Below are 22063 nucleotides of genomic sequence, written 5' to 3' on the forward strand. Positions count from 1 at the left end.
TTTCTTGCTTCATCTGTACAGTGAAAGGAATATGGAAGAGAACTGATACTGCCACTCTCATGGCTACTGAATAGTAAGTGGCATGTTAGCTTCCACCATTTTGGGATGCTAATACTCCCACAATGATCTCATAATAAACTTCTGGTGCAGCTGTAACAGTTGGCTGATTAAAAAAGACAAAAAACAAGACAACCATATTTCCTTCCTAACATCAGCAACTGAATGCAAAATGAAAAGAATACACAATTTCACTTTCTTTCTTTAATGATGCCAGCCTAGACTAAGCCTTTATTATACACGCTAGTTTGCCTGTTTGTCCTCAGAAGTGCAAAGGTAACTCAGTCATAGCTTGCCACCCCCAAGGACACCCACTTGCACTGAAGACACAATCAAAGCCTTTTCTCCTTACAAGACTTCTCTTTTATGAAGAGTCTGTTTAAATATGTAAACAATTTCATGGACAGAAAATCTGAGTAATTTTTCAAAGGTCATCTTTTCCACACTGGTTACTTTAAACTTTTGCTCTCGTTATATGGTAGCTGATATTTAAGTCACCATGAGGAACTGAACCTAGGGTCACTAGTAACACACGCCATTTACTCTTTCTGTCTGGTAAAAAAATAAACCAACATCCTTCTGTAAGAAAGTATTCTCACCTTGCTTGGGTGCTTTGGCAACACCCGCAGCTGTACATATTGCAATACAAAGAAGGAAGATCTTCCTAAAAGGGGAAGAAAGAAAAGAGGGCGTGAGAAAATACATAAAGATTCAGGACTCCAAAGAATTAGAAACTTCATTCAACACCCAAAGTCAATGGCAGGATACCGCTGACTTCAGCAAGCCCCAGTTCAAAGCCTTCCAGTCTTTATGTTGTACAGCTTTCCAGCCAATGCTGAGAAGGTGTTTTACACAGAGAGCAAGGACCATGTATGCCTTCATATATGGTACATATATTTGACAACTGCTTTTATTAATAAAGTAACTACATCTGTTTTATATTTCTTGCAGCAGCCTTCAAGTACAAGAGCTGCTATGTAGAAGATTTCTTCCTGGGGGGAAAAAAGGTTACTGCAAAGAAACTATAAAACAAATGACAAGTTCATGCCTATTAGATACTTTTATGCCAGTGTACCTTCAACCTTGTCACCCTACCACATCAACTATCATAAATGAAAATGTTGCATCACTTTCCTTCCTGCATGCTAATGTTTTTTTGGTCATGTTACAAATGAGATATGCTTCTCAAAGCAAAAATTAACAAATAAGTAAAATCCCATCGTGACTTAAAGCTTCATACTCTGACAGAATATTAAAGAGTATCCCAGAATCACCCATTAAAAAACAAACAAAAAAATAATCAAGAAAGTGCAGGAAGAAAAGCTCACACATCTGTACAGGAGCATGTGGTACAAATGGTAAAGGCAGACAAGTTTCTTCTTTTACCCTGCAGGCCTTTACCTGCAGCACAGAGGATAGCATATACAAAAGGTAGATACTAGTAATGCTCCAATGACAATAAATTACGCTATGATTTACAAATATCTATATATAAAGTTCTCCACTAAATACTGCTTTATATTTCTTCCAAGTATTTGCAATCACAACCCAAGGGCTCACATTACTTCTTTTTTGTTCAGCTTTGAACACCAAAATTCAAGTTCAGTGTATAATTCACAAGAAAAAGAATCCTGTGTCACATACTCCATCATCTTTTAATCTAATCAGAAGTTTAGTGAAAGAAAGTCTTGAAGGTGGACAGATAGTTGTGCTAGCAAGGAGTCCACACACTGAACTGCATCAGCCAAAATGAGACAACTTTTTCTATTTTTATTTTTCTCGTTTTCCTATTTTCAAGGACACAAACCAGATTCTCAGTTGAAAAATAACACAAATTAACTGAACTCAAAATTCAGGATGCTTAGAGAGCCCAAATTGCAAACACAATTCCTTAACACAGCAACAGCCTCTTCCACAAAGTCAGAGAGAGACAAGCTGTGGGTCAGACATTTGCCTCTGTCACATCCCAGAAAATGTTGTAAAAAGGCAAGAAATTCTGAAATGCTCTCAGGGTTGTAAGTCACACAGATGTAACTGAATATAAAGAGACATAAAGACAAATGTCTGGCTTATACAGTGCTTTCCAGCTAATGTCAAGAACAGATGAGCAAGCAGCTGAGAGAAAAAACAGGGACCAGAGACAACCATAGAGCTGGAGGTCCCCTAATACATGGAAAAGGTTTTTCTTCCTTCTACCTTTTTCCACAACAAGTGGAAACATTTTGTAAATGAAACCATGTGCAAACCTAAAGTGAAGCTGCACAATGAAGCCCTTGTGGCCAAAGACGGAAAAGGAAAAAATAGAATTCAACCTATTCATTCAAACACTCCCTTCTTGGTCAAGACCACTATTATTAACATCAAAAGAAACAAAGCAGCCAGCTCTCACATGCTATGCTCATGTAGTCACTGGGCCGCCAGGCTTCCCGCTGTATTACACATACATGGCTTGATCTACTTCTGCTGTGGCTACAAGAACATAGCAAGAACATGCAGGGCACAGAAGCCCAACCCTGGCCCACATGCCTTAGCAGAGCCCATAACTCTTGGGGAGCCTTGCCCTGCTGGGACACAATAACAGAAAAATTCAGAAATGACTGACTACACTGTTGGCTACTTTTCCCCTTTTAACATCAGACTGGAGCTGTCCCTAAAGTCCTTAGCAACGTCCTGTCCTACAATCCAGGAACCTCTTAAGCTTCCCCTAGCTTGGTATCCTCTCTCTTGTTTCAAACGCATACACAAGCTGCTGACAATTACATAACTATCTGGAGGTAGAAACTACCAAATGTAGTTGAGCCATCATACCACTTAAAATTGAGCTTATCTTTCTGATAATCCTTAATATCTTGTGGCTCCTTTCTTTTTCCTATGAGTGGAAGGTGACTGAGTTTTTATGGTGGTGCGTTGTTTTCTTTTTCCCCCCATTCAGGATGACATACAGTTGAGGGAACTGATAAGCTTCAAAGCAAGTCTTGACAAACAACAAGGCAAAACTCCACCATTTGAAGACTATTCAGCAGCATGTGAAGCTTGTATTTGGTCATTGCTTGGTGGTGTCATGTAACAACATTCTCTATTCCCTGACAGCTTTCTGAACCTCAGATTTGAAGGAAGGAATACCACTAGCTGGTGGTGGAGAAGGCCAGAAAACCTGACCCCAAAGGGACAGGCACAGAAGATGCTAAACTTGAGTGCTGCATACAGCTGTGCATCCACCAGTGACAATGGCTGAAATACCAGTGCCTGCCCCACATGCAGTGCTGCATTAGATATCCTCTGAGCACAAAAGCCCAGCTTTTATCGGTCACATAGGACATAAGAGCATCACATATATGTCTTTTAAGGCACCCTAAGGCACAATGTGGCTTTCCTCATAGTGGCTATCTTCACAGCATTCAGCTTCTAAATCACCTGAGTAAATGCAGCAGGCTTCCTCACACCACTCCAACCAAAAGCCCTCTTGTAAATCTCATGCAGGTGATTAAACTTAGGGGAGAGACACTACACTGTAGTAGACCAGGATATTCAGACAGTCTTCTCTCCTTAGGCCTGCCTGGGGCAGCCTACAGCTCAAGGCAGTGTGATCTCTTGCCTCTGACACCTCCACTGATGCTCAGTATCCAGGAGCCTCTGGATACCCAGCTCCTTCACTTGTTTGGTCCTAGAGCAAGGGCAGGAGCAGCTCACTGACTGAGAGGCACTGGCATAATTGCTCCCCTTTCTTCTGTTGTGTTTGTTTGCTTTATTTTTCCTTACCTCCCAGCCTAAAGACACTGTATCTGCTTTTCACAGCACTCCTTTCAGCTGGGCAGCTCTAACCACATCACAATACCTCCCACACAAACTTTCCCAGAACTATCAACAAGAAAAGTCTCAGCATAAAGGAAAAAAGGGCAACGAGTGGCAGACCACACACCACAGTATATCTGGTCTCTCAAAACACTCAAGAGAAATTAACTCAGGTACAGCCCTAAGAAGGTTTTGGGGAAAGGTGATAACACCTCCCACATCTATGATCCTAAAGCAGTTAAGAATCTGATAGTTCAAGACCTGAGAGGACAGACATCTCTCTGCTGCCATGAGGGGACCAGACAGCAGGCCAGCGCTGCCTCTGGTTCAAAGAGGCATGTGGCTGGCATGGCTGAGAGGACAAGCAACCTGCACACCCAAATGAGGGAGAAACCCTGGGAACGTTGCAGCAGGCTCACAGAGTAAAGAAAGGAAAAGACAAAAGAGAAGGTGAGAGGAACAGTACATTGCTAGTCCCTCCTGGGGAGCAGTGGCCTGAGAGGAATCCTACAACAGTGTGGTCTGTGGGAAGGCCCAGTTGCCCTTGGGACAGCATGTGGCACAAGGTAATAAACTGCACATCCACAGCAGTCAAACTTGCTTGCATTTCTGAAAGAAGAAAAACAAAACAAAACAAACCCACAAAACAATACTCCCTTCCCCCTACCACCACTCTCCCCCCCCCCCCCCACTCCCAATCAACAACAACAAAAACAGCAAAAGTAATTTTAGGGCTGATTTTATGAGTACATCCCCATTCTTTGCTCTGCTCTGGACAGGGTTCACTCAGTTTGTCCCTGTACCAAAGCAGGCAGCAGCCTGACCCAAGAGCACTACCTTCAGGGGGGTGGTCTGGGTCGCAAGGGACAGACTAGTTTGAGACATGCTGAGGAAACCTGATCCTTGAGCAAACAGTCTGGTTTCTTAGCACAGGCAAGCAACCAGGTTGCTTTCTCTCGAGTGAATTAGGTAAACAAGAAAAATTCTGTCCGTATAACTTCAGAGTTATATTACATCTAGTAATCAGATCTCAGTGACATGCATCTCTCAGATAAACAACATGTGTGCACCTCTTCCATAATTCTGTTTGCATTTCTCTATCAGCAAAACCTTCTGTGAACTTGCACCAACGCAGCTCGTGGTGGAGTCCCGCAGGCTCTCAGACCCGGCAGCTCCCGGGAAGCCTCCGGCAGGCACATGGAGCCGCTCACCGGACCCAGACAGCACAGAGCTCGCCGCAATACAGTCCTTCCCCTTCCCACCGGGAGCTCCCTGCAAACGTCACTCTATTTACTGCCCGAACACAGCAAGTTCTTTACGAAGAAGACGCACGCCGGTAGCCTGCGTAATGTCACTATAGCCATCAGAAGTCCCTAATTACCTTGCTTAACCTTCTTTTAGGCAGACTGCAAGGAGAAGAGCTGTGCCATTTAGAGGATACAACAGAGGAAGCTAAGCCTACTGCAGGACGCACACAAACGCTGGGCGCCTCACCTCACCCGGCACTCACTGTGATGAGAGCAGCCCCAGCTCCCAGACCGCTGCGTTTTCGGAGACCGGGTACTGCGGCCGCACGGGCACCCTACGCTCCGGTTGAGGGACGGGACCAGCGACTGCGGGACCCGAAGAGCTGCGGGGTACCCGACACTGCTCTCCGTGTGGAGCGGAGGGAGCGTCCCGGCGGGCTCGGTGCGGGAAACAGGCACCCAGCAGCCAACTCCCGAGACACAGCGAGACCTGCCCAGTGAGCTGGCTGCTAGGGGCACGGGGATCCCACCCCGTGCTCGTGTCCTCGCGGGGCCGCACCGTTCGCCTTCACGTTTCCCCAACCCAGCTTACGTTGGTGCCGCGGGAGAGATGCGTCCTCGCCTTGTCCTCTCGGCTCCCAAATGCATTTGTATGCATTTGCCCGAGCAGCGGAGGTCCGAGTGAAAGCCGGAGCCGAACGCCGCACCACCGGAGCCTCAGGTACTGTCCATGAACCCCCGCCGGCCTCGAGCTCCCCGCCGAGCTCCGCCAAAGCCCGAGGGCGGCTCGCGCACGGCCCCGGCCCGCGGGGGCGGTACGGCGGGGCGGAGGGGGGGACGCGTAGGGGCCGGGGGCGGTGCGGCGAGGCCGGGGGCGGTGCGGGACGAGGGGGCGCGCCCCGCGGAGCACCCGGCGGCGGAGCCGCGCTGCTCCGCACCGCGCGGTGTTGGGTTTCAGCCCTCTCTGTTGCGATTACATCAGCAAACGCGGCCCCGGGGCGGGACGGCTCCGACCCCGGCTTGGCCACGCGCGGCTCCGGGAGCGGAGCTGCGCGGCGGCCCCAGGTGGGGGGCGCGGACAGGTGGTGCAGCTCGGCGCGGGGCTGCTGGGAACCTCGGCTGCGAGCTGCGTTATACCGCGGTCGTGGGGCGATGAAACGGGGCTGAGCGTACTGGAAGATTTTGCATCTCGAGTGTAAACGGCGGTTTTCAACAAGGCTCCGTCTGGAAGAAGTTTGAAGCAGATGTAACATTGTAACACTGCAGTGCCATAAGAAACATGACACCGTTTGCCGTCTCTTCCTGAAGGGATAAAAAGAAAGGAAAAAAAAAAAAGACAGAATGTCAATCAGCAGTTCTCCTCCCCTGTCCCAGCAACAAGCTGGAATACCTTTCTCCCTGTGCAAGTTGTCTCCCAGATCACACGTAGTATCGTCGAATATTCTGAGAGATTGTGGCATACTCTGTGCTGCAAACCCATGGTCAAAGCTGCCAGCCCCACTTAGCAAAGCTTCCACTGACATAAGCAGAAATTTAATGCAAGTTAGGAGTGTGGAATTTGGCTCTCACTGGGTGGTATTTCACAAAGATCTCACTTCAGACCACAGCGAAGACCCTCAAGTCATAGGTGTGATGGAGAGGGTGGCAGGAAATAAGTGTAAACATTCAGGAAACAGGAGAATTGCTGAAGCGCAGAGGAAGACTGAGCAAGACGAGGATGCTCCACTCAGCTGAAAGAGCCCTACTGTGTCATCCAGGTAAAGGGGAATAGGTATAAAGATGCAAAAGCAACGGCAAATTCAGACCCGCTAACGTTCTTGGGTATAACAGAATACAAAGTTACAGGTGAAAAATGACTCTTAGAGACGGCACCCAAATGTTGTACTGTTTCATTTCACACCGGAGTTTATTTTCTGCATCTCGAATCAACCAGAATCTATAAAAATTAGTGCCAGCAGAACATAAAAACTTATTTGTTCACTGAAAAGAACCTCATACCTGCCCAGGGAGGTATTAGACATTACTGCAATGAAGTCTTTGTCAGCATTTCTTTCTGCTTTAGACCACACCTGAATGGTTTCCAACAACTTCAGTGTAGCATTTTATTTACTTCTTATTAGCATTAAAATGACTAAACTGTACACATTACAGATGTTTTTTGTTTGTTTTGGAACAGGTTGGTGCCATTCCATGAAATCTGTCAGTCACTTAAATGATACATCAGATATTTGGTAGGTACATAAGGTGGCTTCTTAACACTCCAGCATCTGCAGTAAGGCTGTTATGGAGAGAATGCTGGAGCAAGAGTGACCCTGGTTGAGTCTTGCCCTTGTTTTAGTGCACACTGAAGAGCCATCCTGCAGCATGTGATGAGATGGGGTGGGGACATCCTACCTGCAGATCCTGCCTGGTAGCCCATCACCTTGTGTGTTAGACTTGCCAGGCCTTTTCTAAGCTTCACACCAAAAGTCAGCATCAGTCTTACTGTTACACTTCCTTCTCCCAGGGGTTCTTACTGTCCAATGCACTAAACCTGACATGTTTAAAGCTATCAGACTACTTGTGTTTATTTCCAGAGCTAAATACACTGAAAGACACACTCAAGCTCCAAACACGCTAGCTCTCATTGCAACACTGATGCTGAAGTTTCGTTTCCTATTGTAAATGTCCCCAGAGCCCACATTGCTCTCTCATGCTTGACTACGGACTATCCCTGATTTCTCTCCCTAGGTATACCCCAGGACTAGTGAAATACAAAATTAATTATTTCAAGACACGACTTCTGGCCCTTCTGACATGATTGTAAGCTCATATTTTTATTTTCTCATTTTTCAGAAGTTTTTCCTCCCTTCATGAACTAACTTGCTCATCTGTCACTCCAGATTATGGCTGCTGAGTTCCAGCTTCGCTGCATACACAAAGCAGGAGCTGTTTTGAGGTGGTGTAAGAGGTGAGGAAAGTGATTCCCAGATGGGATTCCCCTTCTAGGATAAGTACAGGAGTGAGCAATGGTACATATATCTCCAGAGCTTAAAAATACAGAGAGAAAAAAAAGAGTAAGAATTTGAAGGAAAATGTGTGAAATGGGAACATAAATGCTCCATGTTGGAGTCTGAGCCTTATCCCACTGCAGGCAGTAAGAACTTTACCTCTGACTTCGGCCTGAGCAGAACAGGACCCATGTGAGTTTCCTGGTTCAGCCCCAGAATCAAGATATTTTGGCAGAAGATCCTTGCTGCTATTGAGTTCCCTTTGGCAAACTGTTTTCCCTGCACACCACAATATATGGTGTTAGGCTATGTACCAAAACTGTTGGAACCCAGTTCAGCAAAAATATTTGTTTAGATTTCTCTCTGTGGCAGCCAAAAAAATGTTTAACACATTGCTCTGGTTAAAGAAAGTTACCAACCTATCAAATGCGATTAAGAAATACAAGAAATGGAAAGGATTACAGCATGTCTTTGAGAACAATTGGCTAAAATCAGAGGGCCTCCAACTCTGAAACCATCAGTTTTTGCTGGATGTGAAAGAAACTGTAATGACCATTGTCTGCCTTCAACCTCTAGCTGGGCCCATTATTTCCTCATAGATGTAGTTAGGGAGAAATAACATTTTCAGTTTTTGAATAAGTTTTGAAAAAAGCACAGTTCAAAGTGACAAAACTGCCAAGCCACAAATGACCATATAGACCAGTGAGATTCCTTAGGACACTTAGTTAAAGCAAACAAGGGAACGTGTCCAGGCAGGAGCAAGGAACAGAAGAGAGCCTCAGTGAACCACAAGACAGAGTAAGTGCTCCAGACCACAGAGCTCCAGAAACTCTGGCTGGGAAAGGTGCCTCACCAAATCCAGGGTGATTGCAACTGCTTATGAGACCTGATAGCATCCATTATAATAAGTCACAGCTATAGAAGAGATCCATCGCAAAAGAGAGCTGGAGAAATCAGAAATGTGCAACTGAGGTGAACTGCTCTGAAGGAGCAACCCCACACCTGCATGTAAAGCTGTGCTACCTTGTTCCATTGATGGCATGGCATACACCACACCAGGAATGCAGAGAAAGCTGGCCAAACACACAAGAAAATATTAAATGAAGACAGAAGCAGTTATTAGGAAAGTAATACGTGAATGGAAAATACGATAGGAAGAATGAAGTACAATGTGGGAATCACGGGAATGGCCCACCAGATGAGAAGACTACAGTTACCAAATAGGCCAAACAGCCAAGAGCAGCACAGTAAATTTCCACCTCAAAAGAAGCTAGTGAAAGAAAAAACAGATTTAGAGAAAATCCACTTATTTTCATTTTTAGTTAATCTTTATCCCATCACTGATGGAGTATTTTGCAGTCCAGGCAGAAAGCAGAGACACCCACTCCCACAGGCAGAAAGATGCATTTGACATGAGGCATTTTCTGGGATACTCACTGAACTGAAAATCCCCTTCCTTTGTAGATGAAGTCCATAAACATGACTAGAAGTCTGCATGCCCAGGACTGTATCACAGCCTCTACAGGTGTGTGTTCAGAGAGAGACAGAGAAAAAGACAGACCGTAGCAGTTGTGTTTAGCCAAGGGGCTGCAACCTCCTGTCACAGCATGGTCCCCTGCACTGCAGAACTTCCCCAGCTGGTCTCCAGAAGCCTCCTTCTCATGGAGGAGCCTTTTCCAAAGGACCCCAGACCACTCTCGCTGTACAAAGCCTGCTCTGACACCATCTATGAAGGGAGATAAAAGATTGTTTCTGCAAAACATGGAAAGGTCTGATTGTCCTATGTGAACAAACATTCCTTTGTGCCTCCCAGGAACACTTGGTCTTCTTGGTAGTGCTTGCTGTCACCCTTCTGCATGGGAAGAAGAGGCCAAAACTCAGCATCTTGTAGGACATCATTTGGTGGGACAAAATCTGCACGCATTTCCCTTAAAACACCTCTCTGTAAGAGAATAAAAACAGAGCTCAGTTTGGAGAGTGACCACACTGATAGGAAGCTTGCAGCCAGCTTGCAAGTCTCGGCAGCAATAAAAGCTACTCACACATCTGGAAGAACCAGCACAGTCATCTAAGAAGTATTTTGCTCCTGAGCCACAAGGAGCTGCACATGAGGCCAGTCTTCTTTCAAATCCATTCCCACAGTTATCTCAGCAATTGGGGTAGATGCTTCATTCCTTAGTTTATTAGTCCTACGAAGATCTTTCTCGTCCATTTTTGCGTCCAGCCTCTCAGGCAAGATTTCACAGCAGCATTCTGCAAACAGAAAAATGCATTTCCAGATATTCCTTCTTCAGTGCTTAATGTTTTTGTTCAGTTTCTTCAGAATTATCTTCTGGCCACAGCAGAGGGAGGCTGCAGAATCACAGAACTGTAAAGGTTGGAAAGACCAATAAGATCATCCAGTCCAATTATCAGTCCACATCTGTGACTGCTGTAGACCATGTCACTCAGTGTGACATCTACCCTTTGCTTGAAAACCTCCAGGGATGGCAACTCCACCACCTCCCAGGACAGGCTGTTCCAACATCTCATCAAAGAAAGATTCATTTCTCCGCTTTTATACCAGATAACAGGTAAGCTACCAATGGTCAGTAGCTGAAAACCACATTAAATCTCCACCTTGGAGTATGGAGACATCTTCTCACACATTAAAAATCACAATTAAAAATATATTTTCTCCTATTGCTCTAGCATTTCAAAGTTTCCTCCAACTTTCCACACACTGCCGTCTGTGTTTAAGTATCTCGAGTCTCCTACCAAATAGCATACTTAAAACAAGTAAAACAAAGGAGCAACTTAAACTTGACAGTATTTGCTACTGATTTTCATTTTTAAAAGGGATTCTAGACTCAGGAGATATTTAACATCACTGATAGAAATTGCATTATTTCCCACTTTATTTTTCCCTGGATATAATCAAGATTTTCCAGTGCTCTTTAGCTCCCAGTGAAGGAAGAAGCTGTGGCTTATTTGTTTTCTTAGAACTTCTGGATCGAAGAAGCAAGCCAAAACTATTTTCAAGTAGGACTTGGTACTTTTGCATTATGGACACTCGATTTCCAAATTAAGCATTCTAAATGAGGCATATATAGTGACAGGAAAAAGTTTCTATATAGGAAGAGAGTAAGTAGATTGCTTTTTCTGAAAATACCAGACAGCTGAATATGTAGTATCCCAGACCAAAATACACTGGCACCAACTTCAATGCTGATATTTTTATAATAGTAGCACAATTAATTTTTGTAAATCCTTTGCAGCTGTACCACCAATATAGCATGGTATTTTTAATAGGGTATTTTCATTACCTTATTTTTAGAGACGAAGGTTTTAGCCCTGTTCTTCAGTTGTTTACTATTGATTAGATATATGAGCAAGAACTTCTGTTGCAGGAAAGGAGTAGGTCTTCGCAGGCACAGAGTGATTTCAGAGCAACTCATCCCCTCTTGTCTATCTCCAGCCACATCACAATGGAGACAGTTCTCAGAGTGGATCTGACCAAAATGATAAGCTCTGATAAAAATGTCAGAAAGAACAGAGATATGAGATGGATACCACTGAAAGATGAGACTCTCTACTTGGACCAAACAAAATTGTTAGGCCACATGTGCCTGGATTATTCTTATTGGAGAGCAATAAAAGCCTTGTGGTTGTTGAATTACGCAGTGTTGGCTTAGAAATCAAGACAGTCAAACAACAGATGATGCAAGTAACCGGACCCTGTTGACCCAAACATACACAAAGGTTTTAATGAATATCTTTATAGTTGAAAAGTCCAAACCTCGTAAATCAAAGAACCAGCACTAATTTTTGTCTGCAGTGTTGCAAATTGAGCACTGAAGTCCTTGCAGGATCATGGGTGATTTTTCATGGGACTCCAGCTTCTCCTGATGCTCAGGTTCCCCTTAAGACAAGTCAGCATCATACCTGGCATCTTCCAGGGAATGCACTGCAAAGTCTCACCTGAGCACAAGGGAGCTCATACGTTTTCAAAGCCTCAAAACCTACCAGAATTTTAGGGGAAAGTTAGAGGAAAGGCAAGACACAGACTGGCTCCATCTACTTCACAGGCAGACTTTAGGTGTGTTCTCAGAAGCCAGTAATGCCAAACCTTAACTCAGTCTCCATTTTCAAACATAGGCACAACAATATGGTTTTCATCTCCCGTTGGAAACTGGCAGGGCAATACAAAGCTTTCTGAAGTCATCCAGTTGAGGCAGACGTTCACACAGCAAAATGTAGACCTCCCTAAAGCCAATAAGAAGAAAAAAATCCATAAAAATTCTGTAGTTTGTTCTTCTCTTATTTTATGGTTTGGGGAGTGCTTTTTTTCCTAAGTATTTGTGGCAATAGAATGTGCTTACAAAAAAAAAAAAAAAGGACATTTATGATTATCAGATGTTTAACTTCACTTTCCCAACACATGTAAGCTAACTGTTCCTTCCCAAATCAAAGTGTTCTCCCTTAATAGCTAACTTGCAGTGATTTTGAATTTACATATGTAATACAACAGCACTCTTATTTGCCTGCAGGAGAGTCAGAACAAAATTTGTCTTAATACATTTTCTCAAATATTTTATTCCTTCACATGAAATTGCAACTCTTACCTTGGAACATATTTTTATAGTTGAAAATATAAATATACTAAAATATACTAAATAAATATACTAAAATATACTAAAAAATTAAACATCCTCATTTTTTTTATTTTTTTTTTCAGATTATCTGCATTATTCTTGAAGTAACATTTGGAAAATTATTTCCTTGAGCATAATACTCTCCATAAATTAAAATTTGTGGGGTTTTTGTTGGTTTGTTTTTTGTGGTGTTGGGAAGAGGGGGTTCCCAGTTCACTGGGGCAGTATGAAGTTGATTATAAGCAGACTTCCTGTGAAAGCTTGGGCAGGTCCTCTGGAGCATTCCCCAGTCCTAGAACGCAGCTCCTCCGGAGCTGCTCTACATAACAATGGGATCAGATGATTGTATTGTGGCAGCCTCGAACTTCAAAACCTAGCAGGTGTCTTCATTTTCTTGTTATCATAGCTCTGCAATACAGTTTCTTATCACAACTGCTTCCTTTGCAGTTTGCTTTTGTATAGCTCTAACTATTCAAAATGCAAAAATCTTGATAGATGTTGACACTTGGAATTAAGTTACCTTTTTAATGTATTGTAGTCCTTAAGGACTAAGAGCTGACCATCCCAAATAATACTAGCTGTGTTATGATAGCTTCTTTAGTACTTGATTGTTCAGATTGACATTTCTACCACCACACTATTCTCTGTCACATATGCTTTAGCTCATGTATCTGAAAAAATAAAATAAAATTGCAAACACTGCACACTGATGATCTTCATGCTCAGTTTTAAAACAAAGCCAAAAAACATCTACTAACAGGGACTCATTTAGCATTCCTATTTAACTGGACTGTACCTTCTGTCCCAAGAATCATCAGCAGCCTCACTCTTGCATTTCATTTCTACTGCATTGAGCTCAGACTCCACACTATATCCATCTGTATGAAACCATGAAACCAGACTAGTCAGCACGTTGCTTGGCCTTCTTCTTCCATTGGCAGCTGAGTATCCTTTGGTAAGGGGAAGAAAGCACACTGAGGTAATTACTGGAGCCAAACAACACTAGATATCAGAACCTAGTTTAATCCACAACAATTCTTAGAACTACATCTAGCATTTACCAGGAAAAAAGATACTTTGATTTTCCACGATCTAAGAAATGAGTTACTATACATATATGTTATTGCTAAGAGACTGCTTTAGAGAGACATTAACTCCACTGTGAGGTATCACTTTGTACTAGGATAGCTTTTAAGTTTTTTTTCTTTCTTTTTTTTTTTTTTTTCAGACCTGTCATGCAATTGAAAAATTGTAATAGTATCCCTGCCCCCAAACCTCTGAAAGGTTAGTTTATAGACTCCATAGTTTCGTGCAAACAGTTTCAAACACCTTTAAATCTGGAAGATGATATATGCCTAACTTGGAAGTTAGCAGTGCCATATTTACTTAGAAGAGCATTATTCTCTTTATTAAGAAAAAGAGTTTCTCACTCTGAACCTGACACTGTTTGCTTTCTCAAGGAGAATGAAGTATGGCAGTTTGCTTTTAAGACCTTGTAGACAGAACTGCTTTACAGCCTCTTTTTGTGAAGCTACAGCGACAGAAGCAGCGGTTGGCCTGAGCTCTGTGTTCACAACTAAGACCTTCGCCTGTTCCTCACACCTTTGTCTGCCACCAAACCCTGCTGTCCTCAGCCACATTCTCCAGCCACCAGTGCTGCAGTTAGGAGCACAGGGTTGGCTCCCAAGAGATGTCATTGACTGATGGAATCAAAACCATATTTCATTAGAAGTAGCACATGTTACACAATCCAGCTGCTTATTACATACATTCAGTCAGTCTTTAAATTTGTTGGTTTTTTTCCCCTTAACTGCACCAATTTTCATTATTGTATTTCAGATTTGCATTAATGGTAAGGATAGAAACAGGATTGCTGAGTTCCCGATGATCATCTTTTTTTTTTCCAGCTCATCTAGTAACAACGGGTCTAGTCCATGTCTTAAGAAACAGTTCAGCCAACAAGTGACATTAGAAGGAAAAACTTAAGGAAGCAGTATCATTCTTTACAGTAAATTTTTAAATGATCAAAATTTCTTCTCATCTGGCATTTCAGTTTAGCCAGCAGGTACTTATTATCATATTCTCAGACATCATGTCCATAACTGAAAGGCATTAAATGATCCAACATGACCAGTTGACATCTATAAAGCATATTTAATAATTTATGTCTTGAGAGATTTGTACAGAACTGAGCTGGTGACAAAGGAAAGAACTACCTCCCAGAACATTAAATAAAAATCACCAGAAAGCATGGAGCATGAATTACTTTTTCATTTTATTCCCTGATTCAGCAGCATTTGTAAGTGAACAAATGCATCTTGATGAGTTTTCCAGAGCAGTTTTAGACAGATAAATGGAAAAAGTTGTGGCTCATACACTAAAAACAAGGAGAAATCCACGTGAGCTTTGACAAGTTCCCTCTTCACTCTAGAGGAGAACAAACTCTGATTTTCTTGTAGGGAATGGAATGGGCTCTGAAAATGATGACATGTTGCTAGTGGTTTTTGTGCAGATTAATTATGGAAAAACTAAAAGGAAGAAAGTATCTGAGCAGGTACTACAGATAAGCCCAGAACACATATCATGCTTGAGGAGATTACAAAGAAAAGGTATTTGGCAGACAATAGTCAAGACCAAGCCACATCTTAACAAGATCCATTTAGTACTGTCAAGCACAATACTAAATGTAATGCTCAAATGGCTAAGTACAACTGAAAACTTGTAATGAACACTGTAGAGACAGTGATTTTTACAGCAGAGAGTTTCTGCTTGCTTGTTTGAGGGGCTGTGGGGTTCCCCCTTTTATCTGCTTCTTGAAATCAGGATGACCAAGATATCCTTGACAATCCCTGTAGGAATCACATCTGAGCATTCCCACACAGGGACCACACATCAGAGCAGGGTCATCAGACTCAAACAGCTGGACTCCAACAGGCATAGCCCTACAAATATAGAAACCTTTCTTGTCTTCATTTTCAAACCTGAAATTTTCCCTCAGACATATAAAGACATATATAATTAAGGACATTTTGCTGGCTGTAGAGACACAAATATACAGCACTGCTCTAAGTTAGGCCATTAAAACCAAGGTGGAGATGCAGACCATTAATCAAGAAAAAGCATTTATAGGAGGAAGGAGGGGACTCTGCCCTTCTGCCCACAGATCAAGCCACTGCCAAACACATGCTGTAGGTCTCAGCACAGAATTCCCACATTCTCCCCTTCCTAGGACCAGGAGTCAGCCTTCACCCAGGCACCCTTGGCAAGGGTTGAAAGACAGGAAGAAGCAGCTCTTGCTTTGATATAGGGCCATCAGAGCTTACAAGAACTTCTGTATCATCACATCCACAGTTGTATTATAGACAGCAGAGATATTACTTGCAGAGTTTAGGTTCAACTACAAGGCTTAGAGTTCATGCAGTGAAGAGAAAAAGGAGATTACTGTTATATACACTTTTACTGTGATACATCTAGTTCATATTGTGAGCAGTCTCTTCAGTGCAGCAGGGCTGTGACCTGCCACATGGCCCTGCTCAGTGTCCATCTGCCTGCTGAGCACCAAAGGCATCCAGAGCATCTCTGCTTTTTAATGCAAATCCAATACACGGCAGTCTCTGCATGCAGCTGCAAAAATCATGCCCTACTTCTGTCACCTACAGACCTGGAAAGTCTCTGAGAAAGCAGAAAATCTGGATACTTGCTGTTTCACTCTTTCTAACAGCAAAGGGACCAGCACAATAGGAAAATGTTACAAAAGAAAAAGTGCTCACTAGCATCTCAAGATCTAGGTCTGCAATAGAAACGCCACAAGGGAGGGATGTCCAACCAGAAAACCTTCCCCAGTGATAGTTAGCCCTTAAATGAGGCCTAAGAGGTGCAGCCAGGCTTCACCCCTCCTGGTCCCACAGCTGAATTGCCTTCACTTCTGCTCCCAGGGCTGACCAGATCCTTTCTCCAGGTGCTCAATCAGTGGCTCAGGCTATGACTCAACAGTTACCATACACTCCCTTACACAGATGACAATATAGGTTGACAGGGCCAGTAGAAAGCAAAGCTGAGAACTTCTAGTAATTGTGGTTGTTTGGTTTTTTTTTTTGTTGTTGTTGTTTTGTTTTTGTTTGTTTTTTTGCTTAAAAACCTGTTTTACAGAGGACTTCTGTGCAAGTAAACCACTTGTTGTGAATCTTCCCACCTCAGGAGTAAGTGCACTGGACATGGTAGTGGCACACAGTACTTCCTCTTCTGCCACCACAGGTGGCTCATGGCAGTGCTGCACCACCCAGCAACCATGGGAAAAGTGACAGCAGGCCTCAGCTGCTTTGCATGAGGCTAGTCACCAGCATGCACTGCTGGCCAAAAAGACCATCTGGATGTAAACATGTTATGATTCAAGTTGCTTCGAAAGACAAAGAATCCTTTCTCCTCAGCACAGCACTCAAGATTGCTCTTCCCTCCCCTTAGAGCTCCTGTCGCCAAAGATCATATCTCCTTCACTGTAACCAAATGATATTCTCAGGTCAAGAAAGCAATGCAGCTGCTGTGCCAAAACAGTAGGAATGCTTTGCTACAATTGGGTTTCTTGCTGAGCGATGAATTCAAAGGAGAAAGAGGTAAATTCACTCTTGTCCAATTTCCTGTAGCGAGGGGAAAGAGATTGCTACATCCAGTTCCCCTGCTCTCTCAGGAGACATCCTTCTTGACAGCACTATGAATGCAAATGCTACTAGCAGTGAGCAAGGGTGAAAATTGGTGTTATTCAGCAAGCAATGCCAGGGGTGTTGTAGCATGCCTGGATGCCAGGGCCTCAGCTTGCTTACTGCAGATACAGAAGGATAAATCTGATCATTCTGCCACCAAATGTGTGCCACTGTTACAGAATAGGCAACAAGAAAGCAAAGGATGTGCCTCAACAGGCCACAGCATTGAGCTGTCTGTCCCTCCACAGCAGATGTGACACCAACACTTTGTAACACACCATACATACGCACACTCAACAGTTGCTCTTGAAGCAGCTTCTGGTCTAGAAATCCAAATATTATCCTTAGACTTATGAGCAACACCTCCATAGATGTGATCTCCATATCACAGATACAATACCAGTTTCTCATTCAAACCTGGCCTGCTAGAGCAATGACACATTTCTAGTTTTAAATGAGTTTACTTCTGTTGAGAGCTCCAAAAGCTCATTAATGTTTCTTAACAAGCTATCAGAAAAACAAAGCCCTTGAATCTCTGAGCTGAAAACAGACAGCACAACTTGCAGGATAAAGCTTGTAGTCATATCAGTGGTAGGACTGCACTGGGTGGAATAACTGTTTCTGAACGCCTCCACAGCCCATTCGCCTCATATACCTGTCAGCATTCCAAAACAAAATAACATCTCACCTTCAGAGACAATGAAGGCTTTTCTATGTAAAATCAAAACTACTTGGGCTTTTAAAAACAACTAAGGCAGTCCCATAAAATAATAAAGACTTCCAGGTCCCATCAGTCTGACTAATCCAGCACCTAAAAAAAAAATGTAGCTGAGATAGATAGATACCTACAGAGAGCTTTAAATTATCAAAGCTAATTCATACTGTGGTGCAGGTTGAGGCAAAAACGCACAGGATATGACAGATGAGGGCCTACTTCAACAGGCAGAAGTCCAAATGCTTTCCTTATTAGCACAGAGGTAAATCACTCAGAGCTGAAGGACGTGCACAGTGTGATACTGCTGATAGTAGCAATGGAAGCTCGAGGGATGCAGCTGCACATACACCACCAAAGCAGGCAGCAGTTCTTCCCTTGTATCTGGTGGACATGTGGTAAGTGCCAAGGAAGTTAATGGGAAATACTTAGAAACAGTGCTGTTCACAGCATATTTTATCTATTGGGACATTTTTTTCTTCCCGCTAACTACAAAAATCTGAAGTTCCTATTTGGAGTTCCCTTCACAAGCATACTACAATTAACAGAGGTGAATAAATAGCACATTCTATAGACATTGACACCATATAGGTGGTAGAAGCATACCATTCAGCTGCTTTCTGAAGTTTTGCTGCAGACTGATGTGTTTTGTTCTTATTTTACACCAAGACTACAGGAGAAGCACTATAATGAAAAACAAACAGAAGAAGGAAACAAAATGGCACAGCTCTGTAATTACAGGCTTATGCATTGCTGCTTCTTTACATTTACACGTATGATAACAGAAAGAGTTGCATACAGCAGCAAGACACTGAGATACCAAAATATCTCTTTAACATTAAAGCTGGCCTAGAACAAATCTCCAAACACCCACATAAAAATTAGTGAACAAAGCAAGAAGTACAGAGGAACCAAACAACAGCTCAAAGCATCTCCCCCTGTACAGGACTTGCATTGATTCAACAAACCATTGGATAACACAGGAAAAAATACGAAAAAATACATCCATTTATGCCCAAAAAGAAAGAAAATAATAATAATAAAAAAACACCATCATTCTACAAAGAATCAATTTAGTTTAAGCATACCAACCTCAGTAAGCACAGTACTCCAGCCACAACATTCAACAGCAACCTTACTTTAACACTGCTTGTCCCAGCAGACACCCAAAACATGGTCTGCATTCACCCAGGTGACAAGAACTGGCTTTGCAAAAGAACACCTCAAACACCTCATCCTTACAGCAACAGTTTCAGGCCTGGGATTTATATAGGGAAAGGGGCTGAATGGGACTGACTGTAACAATCAGAGGCAATTAATCTCAGCTGAAGCTTTACCCAGGCCCTCTGCTTGGGTTGTTTCTGACATAGAGGACAATAACATCTTTAATCACCAGTCTAGATCTGGGGGCTTATTTGTACTTGTGTCATTTACATGTTTGCCTGTTTACTGAATAGCAATTTATGTGCAAGGAGGTGGTATGGAATCAAAACCACAGCATCCTCAAATCTGTTAACATGGGGTTAAAGCCTTTTCTCAAGCTGTTGAGTGCACCTGCCTCACCTTTTGGGGAAAAAAAAATAATAAAAGAAAAATAAGAGAAATATTTACCTTTTCTTTGAACTTCTAGATAGAAGTTCAATGTGGAAAGGGTTCAGGTACCCTAGAGTAATTTATTGTAGCTGCTGGCAGATAGGAAATTTGCATACACATTCCTGTTTTTAGGAGTAAGCAAAAGAAGGCACAAATTTCACTTCTGCAGAAGGCACATCTATCTTCATGTGAAAGTGATTTATGTAGTGAAGCCATCTGTCTGTTTACACCCTCTAAAGTAGAATGAGCGACTGCTAATGAAACAGCCATTTAGAAAAGGTATAAATGTAGTGGTGTAAGCAGGTGTGGGTCTGGTTTGCTTCACAGCATAAGTGGTACACTTCAAAGTAGGTTCTGAATTGCATACAGTACTGGGTGTCACCACAGCATCTCCCAGTACTATGTGAGTTATGGCACTGATGGATTCCTGGGCCTTCAGAAATCAAGAAGTGGATGTGTGTAGGAGAGACAGGGAAGCTGCATCCCCAGATGCCATCTACAGACACCAGCAGGAGGTTGACTGGACTTAAGGACAAAGTTTTTTTATGATAAGGGTGGTGAGGGACTGGCACAGGTTGCCCAGAGTGGAGATGGATGCCCTATCCTTGAAGACATTCAAGGTCATGCTGAGTGAGTCTCTGAGCACCTGATCAAGCTGTAGATGTCCCTGCTCAGTGCAGGGGAGTTGGACTAGGTGACCTTTAAGGGTCTCTTCCAACTCAAAAAATTCTATGATTCTATATTTTATGGCTGTGAACATCTCTCTACTCCCTGCCTGGTCCTGTGAGCACTACCCTGCTCCGGCTGATGGCAAAGAAGTTTCTGCCACCTGCCCTCCAGCTCTGGGTTTGCTTCACTAATCTGAGTGCAAGCCTACAATACAAGTGGTGCATAACCAAAACATACCATGCCGAGGTAATCTCTCTGTGCCAGACCTCTGCACCGTGTTGAGAACAACCTGGAACCAGTGCTGTGCCAGAGAACTGTGCCCAAGCTGTTCTCCTGGGCCCTTCAGGCACTAAGAGCCCACTGGTGTCTGTCTGCTGGCCCCACCTCCATTGTGGGTCCACACCTGGTCTCTGTGGTGCCTGGAGATTTACACAGCGTGTAAGCAACTGCCAGTTACAGACCAATAATATCTAAACACCCACTTTTCACCTCTTTAGGTGAAATAGGTTAAATCCATGTGTTTAGCTTTTACTTTTCCATCTTCTACAGTGCCTAAATACAGACCAGATGTGCACAAGGATGGATAAACCTCTATCAGATAGAGAGAAGCAGAGTCAGAAGCTGCCTGGGCGCTCCGAGCTGCTCCTGAGAAACAGTCTCTTTCTCCCGGGAAGAGCTGATGGAGACAGCCACACCTCTGGAGAATGTATTCCTGTGTTTTAGGTGCACGTTGGTAATGAGAGCGAAAAAAATGCTGTGCACAAAATGGTTATTCACAATAAAATATCCAACAAAGCAAATAATTATCTAAATGTAAGATTAAATTATTCAAAACAGGAAGAGCATCAACAGAAGCTGTTCTGTGCTGTTTATTAGACAGACGTTGCAAAGTCTGAATGATCTACAAAAAATACCATGGAAAGAAATTCCCTTAGCTTTGTAATTTTAGTGATGATTTTACTGAAAATCTATTGTGTTTGATGTAAAGCACAGTGCAGGTAATGATTCTGCTCACTGTAGGACGCACTTAGTTAATCAAAAGTATTCCAGAAACATGATCAGATCTCCTTTATTTGACTGAGTTCCACTGGGAATTCAAGATATTTCATGTGTAAGATGATGTATAAGTTAATTGGCAACAGATTAAAAGATTTGAGAAGGGTTCCTCTGATGCAGTGCACGTCCCTAGGAAGCTGTATTTGACTCATAACTGCAACTCCATCTTATGCAAATGTCCTTCTGCCTTCCCAGCAGAGCCAGAGCTGAGGACTCCTGTTGCACAGCAGCCCAATGCTGGAAGCCTCCTGGAACAGGGCTCAGGCTCACTGTTTGCTCCCCGTGTTGGGATTTTCAGGTAGTGCTGCTGCTGAGCAGCATCTTGCTGCAATGAAATTGCTTTTCTGACATCAAACCTCCAAACAAAACAAATTCTTCCAGTATAATAATATTTACTGAAGCATCAGCTTATTCTGGAGACAGCAGAAGACTGCTAAGAAGGTCTAAGACCCAAGAGGATGTTTAGAATTTAAGATTCGCTTAGACCATGTGGCGTAATTTGTGCCATATGTTCTCCTAGTTTTCCAAGCAAACCATTTTCTACTAGTTGTGGAGCATGAGGAACTTTCCATACAATAGTAACTCTGAGCCTTCCCCCATAACACAGCCCTTCACT

At 43.1% G+C, this 22063-nt stretch overlaps 1 protein-coding gene and 1 long non-coding RNA gene across 4 annotated transcripts in view; both read right to left on the reverse strand.

Moving 5' to 3' along the window:
* Nucleotides 1–5891, reverse strand: part of COL24A1 (collagen type XXIV alpha 1 chain) — a 110318-nt gene extending 104427 nt beyond the window's left edge. The window contains exons 1-2 of the mRNA XM_072343519.1: nt 5689–5891; nt 657–721 (exon numbers count right to left, since the gene is read on the reverse strand). Of these exons, the coding sequence (XP_072199620.1) occupies nt 657–721; nt 5689–5744 (121 nt within the window). The 5' untranslated portion in view covers nt 5745–5891. The remainder of the gene's footprint in view (nt 1–656; nt 722–5688) is intronic.
* A 1412-nt stretch (nt 5892–7303) lies between these two features.
* Nucleotides 7304–19361, reverse strand: LOC140255713 (uncharacterized). 3 transcript variants are annotated; one of them, XR_011904527.1, is made up of 6 exons: nt 19222–19361; nt 13517–13670; nt 11865–12331; nt 11392–11596; nt 10129–10339; nt 7304–10028 (listed from the first exon to the last, which is right to left on the reverse strand). It is a non-coding gene; the product is annotated as an uncharacterized lncRNA (long non-coding RNA). The 3 variants fall into 3 exon arrangements; XR_011904528.1 differs by lacking the exon at nt 13517–13670; XR_011904529.1 differs by lacking the exons at nt 11865–12331; nt 13517–13670.
* Between the last annotated feature and the right edge of the window lie 2702 nt (nt 19362–22063).

The sequence above is a fragment of the Excalfactoria chinensis genome, chromosome 8 (genome assembly GCF_039878825.1).
Source record: "Excalfactoria chinensis isolate bCotChi1 chromosome 8, bCotChi1.hap2, whole genome shotgun sequence".
NCBI lineage: Eukaryota > Metazoa > Chordata > Aves > Galliformes > Phasianidae > Excalfactoria > Excalfactoria chinensis.